This window comes from Rhinatrema bivittatum, chromosome 4 (assembly GCF_901001135.1).
Source record: "Rhinatrema bivittatum chromosome 4, aRhiBiv1.1, whole genome shotgun sequence".
NCBI lineage: Eukaryota > Metazoa > Chordata > Amphibia > Gymnophiona > Rhinatrematidae > Rhinatrema > Rhinatrema bivittatum.
This window is the reverse complement of record NC_042618.1, coordinates 34,079,671-34,096,314: the sequence shown is the minus strand read 5'-3', so window position 1 is coordinate 34,096,314 and position 16,644 is coordinate 34,079,671. Positions and strand designations below refer to the sequence as shown.

At 46.1% G+C, this 16,644-nt stretch overlaps 1 protein-coding gene across 6 annotated transcripts in view; it reads right to left on the bottom strand.

The window, feature by feature from the left end:
- The window catches only part of EVL (Enah/Vasp-like), a 365,975-nt gene that overhangs the window by 125,334 nt on the left and 223,997 nt on the right, over positions 1–16,644 (bottom strand). For all 6 annotated transcript variants that reach the window (XM_029597934.1, XM_029597932.1, XM_029597933.1 and 3 more), the window contains exon 3: positions 11,190–11,367. In XM_029597934.1, coding sequence (XP_029453794.1) covers positions 11,190–11,367 — 178 coding nt within the window. The remainder of the gene's footprint in view (positions 1–11,189; positions 11,368–16,644) is intronic.

Here is a 16,644-nt window from a genome sequence, read left to right as displayed (position 1 = left end):
AAAACATTTGCAAATGCATTTATTTATTGAACAGATTGACATAATTATTTTCCCTTTTTCATGAAGCAAGAGATAGAGCAACAATTTTACACAAAAAATACAATGCTTCAAAACAGCTCAACAAGACAAGAAGAATTAATTTCCGTTTTTTTGTTGTTGTTGTTGTTGGATTAGCTGTATTTTATTTACAGCGGGAGTTAAATGGCTGCTGTCAGAGGACCATTTACTGTAGAAAATCAAGAGGTTGATATTCAATAGCCATTTAGATGGATAACTCAGCAGAAGTGCCGGTCCCAGATCACAATAGGTGGCTACCGAGATCCAGAGAACAACTATGAATCAAGGTATAGGAGTCTTTCGGCCTTAACCTGCAAACGCCGCTCTCCCTGGTGTCCCCGGGCCGGCATGGGTGATCCCGGACGTCATCTTGATGACGGAGTTACCTAGGGCACACGCGCATGCACGCGCATCAGCCTCCCTCTTATTCCCATCAAGGCAGGAACCTCTGGGGCGTTCCCACCTGTGACGCCACCCACCAAGAGGTATCTAAACCCTACGCTTCCTGACATCCAGCAAGTTAGCAAGGACTTCCGTCTTGCCTGAATCCTCTCCTACGGAGATCTTCTCTTCGCAGTACTCGTTCCTGACTACCGATATTAGACTTAAGGTACCCGCTTGTCGGGGGCCTATTGTGCTCTGGCTATCCACTCCTCAGAGGGCCATCTCGTCTTTAGGAATCTACTACTTCTGTCTGTGAGTACCATCATCTACCACCTTGGTGACAAGACCTCCGGTGTACCCCATATCTCGGGCCACTACCGAGTGCTCTCTGTTACCTGCTTCATCTCTACTAAGTGAGTGCATTCTTCTTCTCTGCTCCTCTGCTACGAGTGCTTCTCTCTCACCTCCACCTGATTCACAGCGTAACCTGCACTGCGGGTCACTACTGGATCACATCTAAGAAGCATCTCCACTCCAGAGGAGCTGCTCTGGCGTACCTTGCTCTGTGGATCACTACCAGGAGGACCAGCTTTGCACCACTTCACTCCAGACTGAGTCTATGCCCACCTAGTGGGATACCTACGTTCCTGCTTAATAAAATCTATTACTGTTGTCTGTCTATTGAGGCTACAGCCTGTTGTAGTGAGTCCCCACAGGGTTCCTCCCTGTGGGTGGAGCCAACTCTCACTACGACTCAGGGGTCCACAACCACACCGAACAATAACAGGCTACATCCCAGAGTTCTGAAAAAAATCCAAAAATGAAATTTCATACTTAAGTAGTTTGTAACTTATAATTAAAATCATCCATTGTACCTGAAGACTGGAAGGTGGCCAATGTAACCCCCAATATAAAAATGGCTCCAGAGATGATCAGGGAAACTAGAGACTGGTGAGCCTGACTTCAGTGTCGCGAAAAATCATGGAAACGATTATAAAGAATAAAATTACAGAACCTATAGATAGATATGATTTAAAGGGATACAGCCAACATGGATTTACCCACGGGAAGTCTTGCCTCACAAATCTATATATTTTTTTGAAGGGGTTGAATGAACACGTGGATAACAGTGAACTGGTAGATGTGTTGTATTTGGATTTTCAGAAGGTGTTTGACAAAGTCCCTCATGAGAGGTTTCTAAGAAAACTAAAAAGTCATGGGACAGGAGGTGATGTCCTTTTGTGGATTGCAAACTGGTTAAAAAACATGAAACAGAGAGTAGGATTAAATGATATGCTTTCACAGTGGAAAAAAGAAAATAGTAGAGTGCCTCAGGGATCTATACTTAGACTGGTGCTTTTTAATCTACTAGATAAATGAAGCTTGACCGACGTGCCGCAAATGCGCAGTAGAGAGCAGCTCTACTGCGCACGCGCGGGCGAGCACGTCAGTCAGAGCTTGCCTGTAACAAAAATGGCGCTGGGAGGAGCAGTAGCGGCACGCGCAAGGGAGGGAGGGACCTCCCTCCGGAGATCTTCCGTCTGCGCCATCTGAAGGGGTTGTGAATGAGCTGAGAGAGGAGGAGAGAGTGAGGTGAGAGGGAGGGAGGGGAGAATGAGGAGAATGGGGGGGAGAGGAGAATGAGGGGGAGGGGGGAGAATGAGGGGGAGGGGAGAATGAAGGGGAGGGGGAGGGGGGAGGAAATGGACCGAAAATTTTTTTTAATATAGCCCGTTGTTACGGGCTTAATGATCTGGAAAGGGGTACGATGAGTGAGGTGATCAAATTTGCAAATGATACAAAATTATTCAGCGTAGTTAAATCACAAGTGGATTGGATTAAATTACAAGAGGACCTTGAGAGACTGGAAGATTGGGTGTTCATATGGCAGATGAAATTTATTGTGGACAAGTGCAAGGTGTTGCATATAGGGAAAAATAACCCACGCTGTAGTTATACAATGTTAAGTTCTATATTAGCAGTTACCACCCAGAAAAAAGATCTGGGCATCAAAGTTGATATTACATTGAAATTGTCAGCTCAGTGTGCTGTGGTGGTCAAAAAAACAAACAAAATGTTAGGAATTATTAGAAAGGGAACGGCAAATAAAATGGAGGATGTCATCATGCCTCTGTATCGCTCAATGGTTAGACCACATCCAGAATACTGTGTACACTTCTAGTCACCACATCTCAAAAAAGATATAGTTGTACTGGAGAAAGTACAGAGAAGGGCAACCAAAATAATAAAGGGGATGGAATGACACCCCTATGAGGAAAGGCTAAAGAGGTTAGGACTGTTCAGCCTGGAGAAGAGACAGCTGAGGGGGGGATATGATAGAGGTCTACAAAATCATGAAAAGTCTTGCATGAGTAAATGTGAAACTTATTTACTCTTTCGGATAATACAAGGACTAGGAAGCATTCCATGAAGTTAGCAAGTAGCACATTTAAAACAAATTGGAGAAAAGTCTTTTTTATTTAACAAACAATTAAGCTCTGGAATTTGTTGCCAGAGGATGTGGTTAAGGCAGTTAGAATAGCTGTGTTTAAAAAAATGTTTGGATAAGTTTCTGGAGGAGAAGTTGATAAACTGCTATTAATCAATAAGGAATAGCCACTGCTTGTTCCCGGCATTAGTAGCACGGGATTTATTTAATGTTTGGTACTTGTCAGCTACTGGGATTGGCCACTGTTACAAGCAGGATGCTGGGGGCTTAATGGACCCTTGGTCTGACCCAGTATGGCATATTTTATGTTCTTATGCTCTTATTTCGAGGTCCCCAGGTAGTTTGTTTCTGCAGACCTTGTGCCTAATTTTCAAAGGGTAAGAATTGCTAGGTAAGGGTCAGTCTATGTTCTGCATCTGTGATCAAGGAGAGGGATTCTGCTAGGGTATATTGTCTGTGTAGGGATATATAGCAGTTTGGCTGATGTATTGGTGTTCTAGAACCTGCATTACTGCTCTTTTTCAGTAAGGGTTGCTGCTGTTTGAGTCCTGGGAGTTAGTGCTGTTATGGTATGGCAGGTTTGCTACATTAATTCCATGTCATTTTTGCAGGATTTTGTGTAACTTCAAAAAGTGTCTGGCAGTGGAAGGCATTTGTGTTGCTGTTCCTGAGATGACACTAGAATATGAATATATTTTTATTTTGTACGGTGAGTTGTAAGGGGAAATGCCCGTTTTTGGGGGAATTTCTGTGCATGTGGGGCGTATTACAGAAATGGAGGTGCAGGATGTTGAGATTCTCTCCCTTCCTGTATAGATTCCAGATTTCACTCCCGTACCCATATAGTAGATAGGAATGTCCGGGGTAAAAAAATGTTTCAATTTTTGGATGTTTTTTTTCCCCACGAATTTTGATTCCTGAAATTTTTAATTCATTTCTTTCCTTAAAAAAAAAAATGATTCAAACAAAAAAAACAACCACCCAAAAATGAAAAAAAAAAAAAAAAAGGAAACAGGTCTCCTGACTCCACCACTTATCCCTCCCCCCAATACAATGCTGGGACCAGGATCCCCCCCCCACCAGACTTCACTTACCTGGTTCGGTGGGAATCCGCTGGCAAGGCCCAGGTACAAGTCAGGATAGGTCACCACAACCTCTGCCTAGGGTCTACACATGGTCCTGATGCCTTGGCCTATGCCTGGTGCCAAAGCCTAAACAAGATGCCGGGGGCCTCAGCCTGGCCACGACACCTGTCTCTCAGTCTAGGCCAGGGCCCAGGCCCAAGTCCGACACTGCAGCCTGGCCTGGAGGCTGAGGCCCAGAACACAGGCCTTGGTGGACCTCTTCTTTCATTTTCTCTTCTTTCTTCTACTGATGCCCTCTGCTGAGGAGGATGCACCAGAATTAATTTACTCCGGCATGACCCCAGCGGAGGTGTCATTAGAAGAAAGAAGACCTAAGAAGAGGACCTCCAATGCCTGGGCTCTGGAGCTGACCTTAGGCTGAAGCCGGGCCTCAGTGTCAGGCTTGAGTTTGGGCTGAGAACCTGGCGTTGGGATCCAGACACTGGGCTGGGCCGTGGCATCAGGCCTGGGCCTGAGTCCTGGCCTAAGCCAAAGTGTTGGGACCCGGCCGGGCTTTGCATACCCGACAGATCAGGTAAGTAATATTTTTGGGAGTTCTGGGCCTTTGCTCGAGACCTCAACGTCGTGGCTTTGGGACTAGGACTAGGCTTAGGCCGAGGTGCCAGCATCACTCTTGAGTGTAAGCTGCGGCCCCTGCTTTGGGATAGGCCTAGGCCTTACCAGAAGTTTTAAACAAATTAAGGGGCAGATTTTCAAATTGTTACACGCGACAAGGCAAGTGTAAACCCCCGGGGTTTGAAAAAATGGGCAGTCCGGGGGCATGGCCAGAGGCCTCTGAAAGGCTGCTGGGCTGGGGGATCGCGCGCCGGCAGGCGTAACTTGTGAGACAAAGGTACGGGGGGGGGGGGGGGGTTTAGGTAGGTGAAGGGAGGGGAAGGTGAGGGGGGAAAGGAACAGGGAAAGCCAGTAGGTCACCCCAAGGGCTCGGCGCGTGCAAGGTGCACTAGTGTGCACCCCCTTGTGCGCGCCGACCCCCGATTTTATAACATGTGCGCGGCTGCGTGCGCATGTTATAAAATCCGGCGTACCTTTTAAAATCTGCCCCTAAATGAATAAGATTTGTTTAATTTGAGAGGCCTCTGGAATTTGCCCTGTGGCCCCCAAATGAAACAAATTGTCCTTTAAATGAATTTGCAAAACAATGAATAAACGAATGCACATCTCTAATAGAAAAATTGGTTGAATAATCCTATCAAATAATTTTAATTATAGTTTTACTAGGTGGTTGAAATTGGCCGAGATGTATAAATGATCCTTGAGACTTTTTCTTAATTTTGTCTTAATAGCCAATTTAAAGGCAGGGGGCCGTGCTCTGGGATGGATGTGATGTGTAGAAGTGTCACTTTGGCTTGCTCCTCTCCATACTTGACTCCATCGCTTTCTCAAACACTTCTGTCTAGAGATGCCACTACTGCTCTGAGATGGGGTCAACTGGACGGAGTCCCGGTTTCTGAAGGGACTAAGTTCTTGTGTGCTCCACTGGGTTCTTGCCTGATATTTCCACATTGGGGGCAGGGATTTCCTTGGCTGTGGTACAATCTGTGAGACAAGGGATGAACTACTTCCCGTGCAAGGGGAGAGCTAGCAGACAGCAACCCTGGAGTGAGAGGCAGCTTGCAGTACAAAAGATGGGAGGCTGAGTTATGATGAGTCTGTCGTACTGCTCTGTGCAGCCTCAGGCCTTCCTTTTTAAAATGCAACTGCATGGGGAGGGAACAGAAGGTCAAAGTCAACCAGTTAACTAAGCCTGAATCCCAGTTAGCCTAATAACTTCAGTTTAATTATCAAAAAAGGGATGGGGTGGGGAGGGGAAGGACCTGTGAGACCTCTGTATCTTTTAAGTACCCAGCAATGCTATTATTTTGACCCAGCATGGAAATTCTTCTTCTCTTATACAACCTCATAAATAATTAGAGTAAAAGGACCAAGGAAAAGATCATCCTGACGATCCAGAGAATAATGTAAGAGGAGAAGGCCAAAATGTACTGGAAGTCAGATTGTGACAATCAGCCTGCCAATGGAAGCAGACTGCTTGCAGCACAAAAAATTCAGAATGTCAAAAGCTGTACTTTTTTTTTTATTATTATTATTTTTTTAACTTTAACAATTTAGTTGGCATTAAGCAAGAAGATGCTTGTCTTTCATTCTGATTTGTAAAAAATTTTTTCGCAAGGAGTCATAAGTGTTTAAAGCTTTGGAAAACTCTCTTAATGAGCCACTTTCATCCCAATATAAATTGATGTAGCTTGGTGGGTGCCGCTGTGCTGGCCCCTCCTCAGAACCCTATGAAGTTTTTTTAGCCCGATACGTGCAAACCGTCGGGCGGATTTTAAAAGCCCTGCTCGCGTAAATCCGCCCGGATTTACGCGAGCAGGGCCCTCGCGCAAGTCCAGGGGTTTTTTGAAGGGGGCATGTCGGGGGCGTGGTACAGGAAGATCACAACACTCCCGGATATCAGGGTTAGGGAACTGTGTGCAGGAAGATCACAACACCCCTGGTATCAGGGTTAGGGCACTGTGTGCAGGAAGATCACAAAACCCCTGGTATCAGGGTTAGGGCACTGAGTGCAGGAAGATCACAACACTCCCGGTATCAGGAATAGGGCACAAGTTCTAGTCACATTGACTGATCACATTACTTTTTTTGTCAAGCTACCAACCGTTTCCATTTCCCATCCCCCCAACCATCACCTCAGTGGGAACCTTAGTAACATCAATAAATAAGAGGGCAGCCAGCCAATAGGAATACATATTCATTCCTAACTGACCTGAAAAGTGTCAATTTGTATCATTTTCGGTTAGTGCGCACTAACTCCCGGTTAGTGCGCACTAACCCGATTAACAATTTTTTAACGATAAATCGTTAGAATTCCTATTGTATCATGTTCTTTAACGATTTAAGACGATTTTAAAATTATCGGACGATAATTTTAATCGTTGAAAAACGATTCACATCCCTAATCTGTATATTTCTACCTTGCAAATGTTTGATTGATCTAATATGGATGTTTTACTGTACCCCCACGCCCTGAACACTGGAAGGGCGGGCAAGAAATCTTTTAAATAAATAAATAACCGCCCACCTGCTCAATGCAACAGGAAAGTCTCCCTGGGCTGAACTCTCACCTTTTATCTTACCCAATGCAGCAGGAAGGCCTCCCAGGAGAAAAGGACTGGTTAAAGTCAGCCAGCTTCATTTTGTGTGGTGAAGCCGGTAAGGCAAGAGTCAGGACTGCTCTCCTGACCCTTCCAGTTTCGGGGGTAAGCTGAGGCTCCTGAGCTAGGAAAAGGGAGGGGGGCTGGGGAAGCTTTCCTACTGCATCGGGCAGGTGGGTGTCATCCAGCAGGGGCCTCGGTCTCACTCAGAGTGGGGGGGGGGGGAGGGCAGGGGGTGCTATCGCCCAGCTTTGCATTGCTACGTGATGGCTAACACAAAAACTTAACTACACTGCCCCAAGGTGTAATTAAGATTTTGCATTACCGGCGGCTCAACACAAATCGTGTTGCTTAGCACAATTTGTGTTAATCAATTTTAATGATGAAGTATCTGCTTTGCATTCATTTTATCACACTAGTACAAGTTAATGTTAGCGTGAACTAATGCTCAGGGCATTAAGGCTAACACAGCATTATCATGTTTAAGCGTTAAGGGTGGACTTAGCCTCATCATTCTTCACTAGAGTGGCCCCTGAATGACCACTGGGTTCATTTTAATCAAAAGCACAAATTACTTTTCAAAGCCGTAAAGAAGTTACAGTGTTTCTCATGATAGTTAAAAATGCTGCTCTCCTCCGAAACACAGAAGAGCCTCCCAATAGTAGGAGGAGGAAAAAAACAGCATCAGAATTCAAGAAAACAGGGTATGAGCACAGAGGATCCTTAACTGCAGGGAAGTGAAAATAAAGCCAGAGGTCAAGTAAGCTCTGTGATATTGCAGCATCCTACAAAAGCGGATGCCGCAATAGTTTATCTTTCTGCGTTTGAAATAAGAAAGAATTCTTAGTGAAGATCCGGCAACAGATGGGGATTCATCAGGATCTGAGGGGGGGACGGGGACACAGTGCATTGCAAGCCACTGCAACCTAGCCAGTGTTTGGGGGTGGCACCATCAGGACCAGTCATTATAAATTAGGTCTCCACCGCCACAAGGCCCTGTCCCGAGGAATGGGAAAGAGGTACGGACAGGAAGAAAGGAGCAAAAAACTCAATTCACAGTCGCTGCACAGCTTAGAAGGCAATTTTTAAAACTGGCTGCATTGCTTCCAGGTCTGTGGAGCGTCCCTTTGAAAATCTGAGGCCGGCCCGCGCCACGGACACTTCAAGTAGCCGTGGACTTTGCAAGCTGCTTTACAGCCGGTGCAACGCCTGCCCTGTAAATCACGCATCGGGATTTCCCCCCATACAGTCTGACGGCTCCAGCCTCCAGCCTCTCCTTCCCCCATCCCTTTGAGGCATGGGCATGTTTACCCTCAGGGTGGAAAGGCAGTCTTCAGCCCTCAAATTTTACCCGGGAACCTGTTTAAGTACCCAGGTAAAACTGTTTGGAATTTGCCCCACCCGATAGAAATTTTGGAAGATCGCGAAGTGGTTTACTCAAGTTCTCCAAACGTTCACTTGACGCGCAGGGGACTCCTCGTTCAGTCTCTAAAGCAGACAGAATACCATTTCTCTGAAGCAAGCAGGAAAATCTTGTGGGGGGGTGGGGCTCTGTGTGAACAGGCTTTTGCAATTTTCTTTTCCCAAATTATGCAGTAGCTAAAATATACCGACTCCCCATCTGCTGGTGGCACGTTCAGTTCCCAAAGATCTCCTTCTGAAGCCAGGAAGATCAATTTTTAGGTTTCTTATGTAAGCGTTCCAGCTCTGGGAGCAGCAGTGGAAACCCAAAACACGTGCTGATCACTAGAGGGGACCTTGCGGGAACCGAAAAAATAAATGTTAAGAGACCTGACGTGGGTGTCGAGACATTAAGGAAGACATAAACTCAAATCTATTATAAGCAGCAATCAATTTTTTATTTTTTTTAAGGAATATGCTCTACGTGCTGTCGATTCTCTATTGCTGTGTTCATGATACAGAACCCGAAGACCATCTGTTCTGATCTATTGCTAATATCTTGGGGTCCTAACAACTTCTCTCAGAGGAATCATCTCTTCTAGGATCAACAATTTCAGGAAACAGTCAAACAGCACAGCAAGGGGCTATCTCACTTCCTCTAGAGAGCAGACGTGCACAGCCCCAAGAAAAAGCATGGGACTCCTGCAAGCCAGTGTCCCCACCGCCAATCTGGCAAACATTAACTGTAACGATACTTTGCAAACACATCATGAAAACAAAAATCATTCTGAAATGTAACATTTCGATTCATGCACTTGCGCCAAGTCACTCCAAATGCTTTATTCGTTCAGACGCCTAAATTACATCTAGTCAGGCTTGTTCAGACTTTGACTGGCTTAAAACAGTATCTCATAAGAGGCCTCTGGTTCAAAGGCTCCCTAAGAAAGTACAGCGTGGAAATCTAGAAGTATTCAGCCTTCGGAGGGAAAATAAATAACTTTCAAGCTGCAAGTCTGCTCCCTGTAAATCAGAGACCAGTCCCAGATACCACGCTCACAACTCGCTGAATCTCCGCAGGGGTCTGCAAGAGAGCTACTCACATTCATTAAAAAATAAATAAATTGTAGGTTCATTGATACCTTTTCAATATCTATGCCAAACACCTCCAGATGCTGCACATTCATAAGTAAAGCCATTATTATCTTGTATTCCTAGATGGTAACTTTCACAGCGGTGTGCGTGCACGTTCGTCGGCCCGTGCACAGGGATGCGGCTATTTCATAATACACGCAACATGTTATAAAGCAGCCTGGGCGCTCGTTCGTGTGCGCTCAATGTCGAATGGACCCATGCATGTGCCTGCAAATCCCGTGTCTTATCGTGTAAGTGGAGACGTTTTACGAGGGGCGCCATTGCTATGTTTTCCCAATTCATTCCGGATTCACCCAGTTAAGGGGCAGGACTTCCAAATTCCCCTAATCTAATAGCTTCCCTTCCCTCCTGTTAGCTCCGACCCTTAAAACCCTGCTGCCTTGCCCACATATTTTTTTCTTTTGTTTTATGTCTTACACATCATCCACAGCAGTATTAAAAGTTACGCGGCAGGGGGGAACCAGTAAATATTTACGCTCACGTTTCTTGGCCCATGCGCCGCCCAGACTACTTCCCCTTTCGGAAACTTTTCATTTGTGCGGGTAGCGCCACGCACACGCGTACCAGAGCGGCTTCTGAAATCCACCCAACGTGTGCCGCCCCCGACTTGCGCGCTCTCTCCTATCTGCTGCTCGCGCCGGGCTTTTAAAAGTCACCTGTTAAAGGAGGGGGTGGGGGGAAGGTGGAGCACGAGCCAAAGATTTTTAGGGTCCCCTGATTTTTGCTAAATGAATGAATTAGGAACACACTCGTGTCATGAGTCAGCCACTTTTAATAGCCAGAATCCATATCCCCATAGTAAGGGAGGGTCTCGTTCTGAAGAAATAAAGAGATGCAAACCTCAGAGCTATAATGCCATGTAACTGCCACCCCCTTCGTAAGACCATGCCTGGTGCTATCCATGCTTGAGGAGTTAGTTCAACAGGGGTGGCTCTCAAATTTGTCTTCATCTCTGCAATTCTATTACATAATCCCTGTTTCCTGACCGATATCTGAATTTCCTACGGCTTTAAGAGTTTGCAGCCAAAGTGCTCAGCCTTTCTTGATAGAGGCAGGGGGCGCGAGTGAATGAATTATGAACGAACGTGAAAGGTGCGCAAACGGACAGTCGCCAGGGCTGAAGCCTTGACAACTGGCGCTAGTGCTCCCAAGCTTCAGACTTGCGCTCAGTTCAACCCTCTTGTGTGTCTGGTTCCCCATGTGTTCAATATTATGTGCATGTGGGGTATTTTTTTTGGCAAAACTCCTACTGGAACCGCAAACAGATAAATCAAACAAGGTATTACTCTTCCGCCTATGGACAACTATTTATAGCAGGTTTTTGGATTATTCGCTTAAAATTGGCCTGCCAATTAAAGGAAATGAATCCTGAGAGCGAATACCAGAAGACAGCGGAGGGGCACCGTGCTGGGATTTAGAGGAGCAGTGCGGAAACCGGGTCTTTACCTCCATCCTGCGAGTTCATGATATTGAGGGCAAACAGCATGGCGTTGGAGAACGTGGTGGCTTCTTCCTTGCTCGCAAAGTTCAAGCCGTACACCTGTCGTGCATCTCGCCACTGGTGAAAAGTAGGCGTCGCTTGATTGTACTTCAGTCCTTTCACAAGGGAATAGTTGATCACTACCTGCGATCGAAACAAGTTATGTTTTAATGGCAGTGATGAAAATATTACAAAATCCTCTAAAATAATGATATTCTAAGAAACGAAACAAACAGGCACTGAAGGCAGTGCGACCACCTAAAACTATGCAGCATGAGTCAGAAAATCCACCACCCTGTACTATTCTTCCAGTTAAGCTGTATTGGTCCTGGAGGTTATGAGACTTTTAAAGAGCCAATACAAAAAAGATGTTGCTGTACCTGAGCTTTCAAAAACCATGCACGTCACCTGAAGAGATCCGTGTGGTTTTGAAAGTTTATATATTACATTTGGGGCTCCCCACAATTTGTTAACACTGCATGTAAATTAGCCAGAAAATATGCGCATATGTTTTACACCAATTTCCCAAAGCGAACTTCTGCACACAAGTTCCGTTTTATAATTATTCCAGCAAAATTGCACGCGCACAGTGACACCTGCTATTTTGCGAGTGTAGTTTTAACGAGAGAATTTATGTTCGTACTTTTCTGAATAAAAAATAATCGTCCGAATTTTCAAGCGCTGCCACGTGTAAAATCCGGCAGATACGTGCGTGGCCGGGCCGTGCACGCGCCATGCACATTTTAGAAATGGACCGGCCACGCGCATATCAGCTGGTACGCACAGAAGTGCTGGCAGATCAAAAAGGGGTGACCAGGGGCGGTGTATTTGCGGGCCGGGGCAGGACGGGAGCCAGCCGGGACAGTGTCATTAGATGCTGTCCCGGGCAAGCGTGCACCGGCTGCTGGCCGGTGCGCAGAAGTTACTTCTGGTCCAAAGGAGCAGTAAGTATTAAACAAAAAAACTGGGATAGCTAGGTAGAGGTTAGGGGTCGAGGAGGAGAGGGGAATAGGGGGATAGGGAATTTCCCTCCCAGTCCGCTCCTTAATTGGAGCAGATTGGGAAGGGACTGGGGTAGGCCTACTCGCGTCGTTTTTAAAATTCCCCCCCCACGTGTGCGAGTCATAACAAGCCCGCACATGCGCGCGCAGATATCAAACTCTTGCGCGCATATGCGTGCGAGAACCGTATTTTATAACATGCGCGTCTCTGCGCGCATGTTATAAGATAGCCCTGTTGATGTGCGTGCACCAGGAACCGGGCACACATGGATGCACGCGTTTGTTTTAAAATCGACCCCTAAATGTATAGGTCATGACACTGTCAGACTCCATGCCCTGGAAAGCTTCCCCTCTATCAGGCCGATGCAATACCGTGCGCTGGCTGCCCAGAGCAGGCGTTAATTTTGGAGGAGCACAAAAGTGCACAGAAAAGCAGAAAATACTGCTTTTCTGTTCTTCCTCCGACTTAATATCGTGGCGATATTAAGTCGGAGGAACTACAAAATTATAATGACCCGAAAAAAAAAAAAAAAAGAGCTGGCAGTCAGGTTAGGAAAAGGGATGCTCTAAAATTGAGCATCCGTTTCCCTAAGTGGCTGACAGCCACCTCTTCCAGGCATCTGCTGCCGAGGAGGCACTAGAGGCGCACAATTTCCCCATGCGCCTCCCCATTTGCATTTTGCATTGGGCACCCCGCAGTCACGAGTGCCACTTTAACACGTGCTGATGTTGCATCGGCCTGCAAGTTTGTAAATGTTTGTGCATACGGTGGCCCTGATCAAACCCAGCCTCCTGCTGCCACCTCCTGGCTTCAGCCAGCATTGCTGCCTCCTGATCTCGATTGGTCCCGGCTTGCATCTGCTTCATCTGTGTTCTGATCTAACCCCACCTGCTGCTGTTGCCTTTTGGCCCTGATTGCACTGAAGCCCCCACCCAACTTCTCATACCCTTCTATGATTCATCCTGCATGGCACGAAGGACTACAGGCAATCCTGATGTGGACTGGATGCAACTTGTGAGCCATAGTTGGGGGCTTCTGCACTATGACATTTTTGTTGGCCCTACAGGAGATAATGTTGATATAGCCTACTTGTTTCAAGTTATGCATGCAGGTACAATTACATCAGGCTTGGATGCAACCCTAACAATACTGGGATATCCTGCACGGAGTGGCAGTTACAACTCCAACAGCAACAGTACAACTGCATCAAGCTTCCAGAAAGAATGGGGTTTACCTGCAAGCAGCAGCTATGGTTAAAAACAAAACTTCAATGAGCACGGCAAAGCCAATCTTTTTGGTCAACAGCCTCACAAATTTTGTACCTTTGCAAAACTTGGTGGTAAGACGCAGAAGAGAGAACGGGTGTTGGTCTTGTAAGAATCAAAGAGGAACACAGCAATGACTGTAACAGCCTACCAGCGGCAGCCACCACTTTTAACAGATTTTGCACATGCTTGGAACAGATATGGAGGTAGAAACAGGACTGAGGGGTTAAGTAAAAGACCTGGGGGGAGGAGGGAAGGTGGAGTTGCTTTAAGCATGGGAATGTAAATATTCGCTTACCTAAAGTAAGCGAGAAGCAGGAAGAAGGAATCTAGACTGGGCAGATGAGCTGGACCAACTGGTCTTTATCTGTCATTTACTGTGTTACAACTGTATGTTTCCTTTAGTATGAACACACCTTCTAGCTAATTTGCTCACAAGGTTCGCACGGACAAAGCAGCTCTGCACATTTCCACCTCTGACTGGAAGAACATCTATGTAGGATGTTTTCCTCCTCCCTATACACCCACCCAGAATCTCTCTTTTTAACCTGGCTAGACGAATACGGAGGAAGACAATTTTCAACCAGGGCAAGCAAATGAAGTAGTCTGGTGATTAGAGCAGCAGGCTGAGTGAGAACCAGGAAAGCCAGGGTCCAAATCCCACTGACACTCCTTGTGATCTTGGGCAAGTCATCACCTTCCCATCTTCTCAGGTACAAACATAGAAGGTCTATTCACCAAGGGGTAGATTTTCAGACCTGCGCGCACTACCCGGCGCACATACATGTATGCCCGATTTTATAACATGCGCACGCATGTTATAAAATTGGGGGTCGGCAAGCGCAAGTGAACCTTGTGAGCGCCAATGCCCGCGGGCTTCCCCCGTTCCCTTCCCCTTTAACTAACCTTCCCACCCCTTCCCCTAACCTTTCCCCCCCTAGCCGTACTCTAATCCCCCCCTCCAATTTCTTATCTCACCTTTTGCGCCTGCCTGGAAGTAGGCACAGGTTATGTGTGCCAGCAGCCTGCCGGCACGCGATCCTCCAACACAGCGGCAAATGACTGATGCAAAAATAAAGCATCTCTTCCCATATTAGATATGAACACAAACAATTCAGTAACGTATGACAGATCCTGAATCTTATAGCTAAAGGGGTGAATTTTCAAAATGTTCCACTTATAAAAATCATCATAATTGTCTGGTTTAATTGATATTAAATGTGTTTATTATGTAGTGCAGACTGGGTGGGAAATCTGGGTGAAGTGGTGGGAATTCAGGCTGAAGAACCAGGAGGGATAGGGTTAACTGGTGGGTTAACTCGTAAACTGGTTAATTTAGGGAAGATAAGGCCATTGCAGAAAGACTAAATGAATTCTATGCTTCCGTGTTTACTAATGAGGATGTTGGGGAGATACCAGTTCCGGAGATGGTTTTCAAGGGTGATGAATCAGATGAACAACCAAATCACTGTGAGCCTGGAAGATGTAGTAACAAATCACCTGGACCGGATGGTATGCATCCAAGGGTACTGAAGGAACTCAAAAATGAAATTTCTGATCTATTAATTAAAATTTGTAACCTATCATTAAAATCATCCATTGTACCTGAAGACTGGAGGGTGGCCAATGTAACCCCAATATTTAAAAAGGGCTCCAGGGTTGATCCGGGAAACTATAGACCAGTGAAACTGACTTCAGTGCCGGGAAAAATAGTGGAAACTACTGTAAAGATGAAAATCATAGAGCATATAGAAAGACATGGTTTAAAGGAACATAGTCAACATGGATTTACCCAAGGGAAGTCTCGCCTACCAAATCTGCTTCATTTTTTTGAAGGGGTTATTAAACGTGGATAAAGGTGAACTGGTAGATGTAGTGTATTTGGATTTTTAGAAGGCATTTGTCAAAGTCCCTCATGAGAGGCTTCTAAGAAAAATAAAAAGTCATGGGATAGGAGGTGATGTCCTTTCGTGGATTACAAACTGGTTAAAAGACAGGAAACAGAGAGCAGGATTACTCAGTGGAAAAGGGTAAACAGTGGAGTGCCTCAGGGTTCTGTACGTGGACCGGTGCTTTTCAATATATTTATAAATGATCTGGAAAGGAATACGATGAGTGAGGTTATCAAATTTGCGGATGATACAAAATTATTCAGAGTAGTTAAATCACAAGCCACCTCCTCCACAACCACGTCCCTCTCCCTCAGCCCTCCTCCACTTCCTTTTTCTGTACTCCACAACTTTACCCTCCCCACTTACTCACATCCTCTTCCTTCCCCTCCCACCTCAACACCGTCCCTCTCCCTCAGCCCTCCTCTTATCCAGAACGCTCGCCTGACGCTTAGATACCGCCGCTGCTCCATGGGAGGTCTCCAGGGGTCTCTCTCTCGTGCATGCCTCTCCACCGGGCTCGTTGCTGGCCCGCCCGACGCTCAGTGATGAGGCGCGCACACGAGAGAGAGACCCCTGGAGACCTCCCATTTCTATGTCTGTGCCGCCGCTTCTCCCCGCGTGAGAGAGAGAGAGACCTCTCCGGAGACCTTCTCCGCCGCCGCTGCTCCTCCCCGCTGCTTCATTCCTTCCAGCCACTTCATTCCTTCCCAGCACCATGTTGCTGCCCTCTGACCGACGTGCTTGCCCGCGCATGCGCAGTAGAGCTGCTCTCTACTGCGCATTTGCGGCACGTCAGTCCAAGCGCATTTATATGGTAGATTATCTTTATGTTTATTTGCTTCCCATTGTATCATGATCTAGCTCATGTGACATACAACTACTGCTGAATACAGTTTGTTTGCATCCAAATAAAAAGTATTTTGAAGAAAAAAAAAAAAAGGAATATGCAGGCTATAATTTATTTTAAATAAATAAAACAATAAAATGAAATGAAAATTGTTTTCCATGCACACTCTTAGTTCCCCGAAGTGTGTATTGGTTGGGAGAGGAAAGGTAAATGTGCGGACTGCATTTTCAAATCGGCACAAGTTAGTTTTTCACGGAAAAAGAACCCACAAAAAACCCCCCAAAACAGGTGCAAAGGTCAACAGTTATAAAGTACGCACGTGCTTTCTCTTTACAAATTGGTGTAAAGTACTTGAGAAAGAAAACCCAAAACCTTTGTCCCAATGCAGACATTTTGAAAACTACTCTCCCCCGCC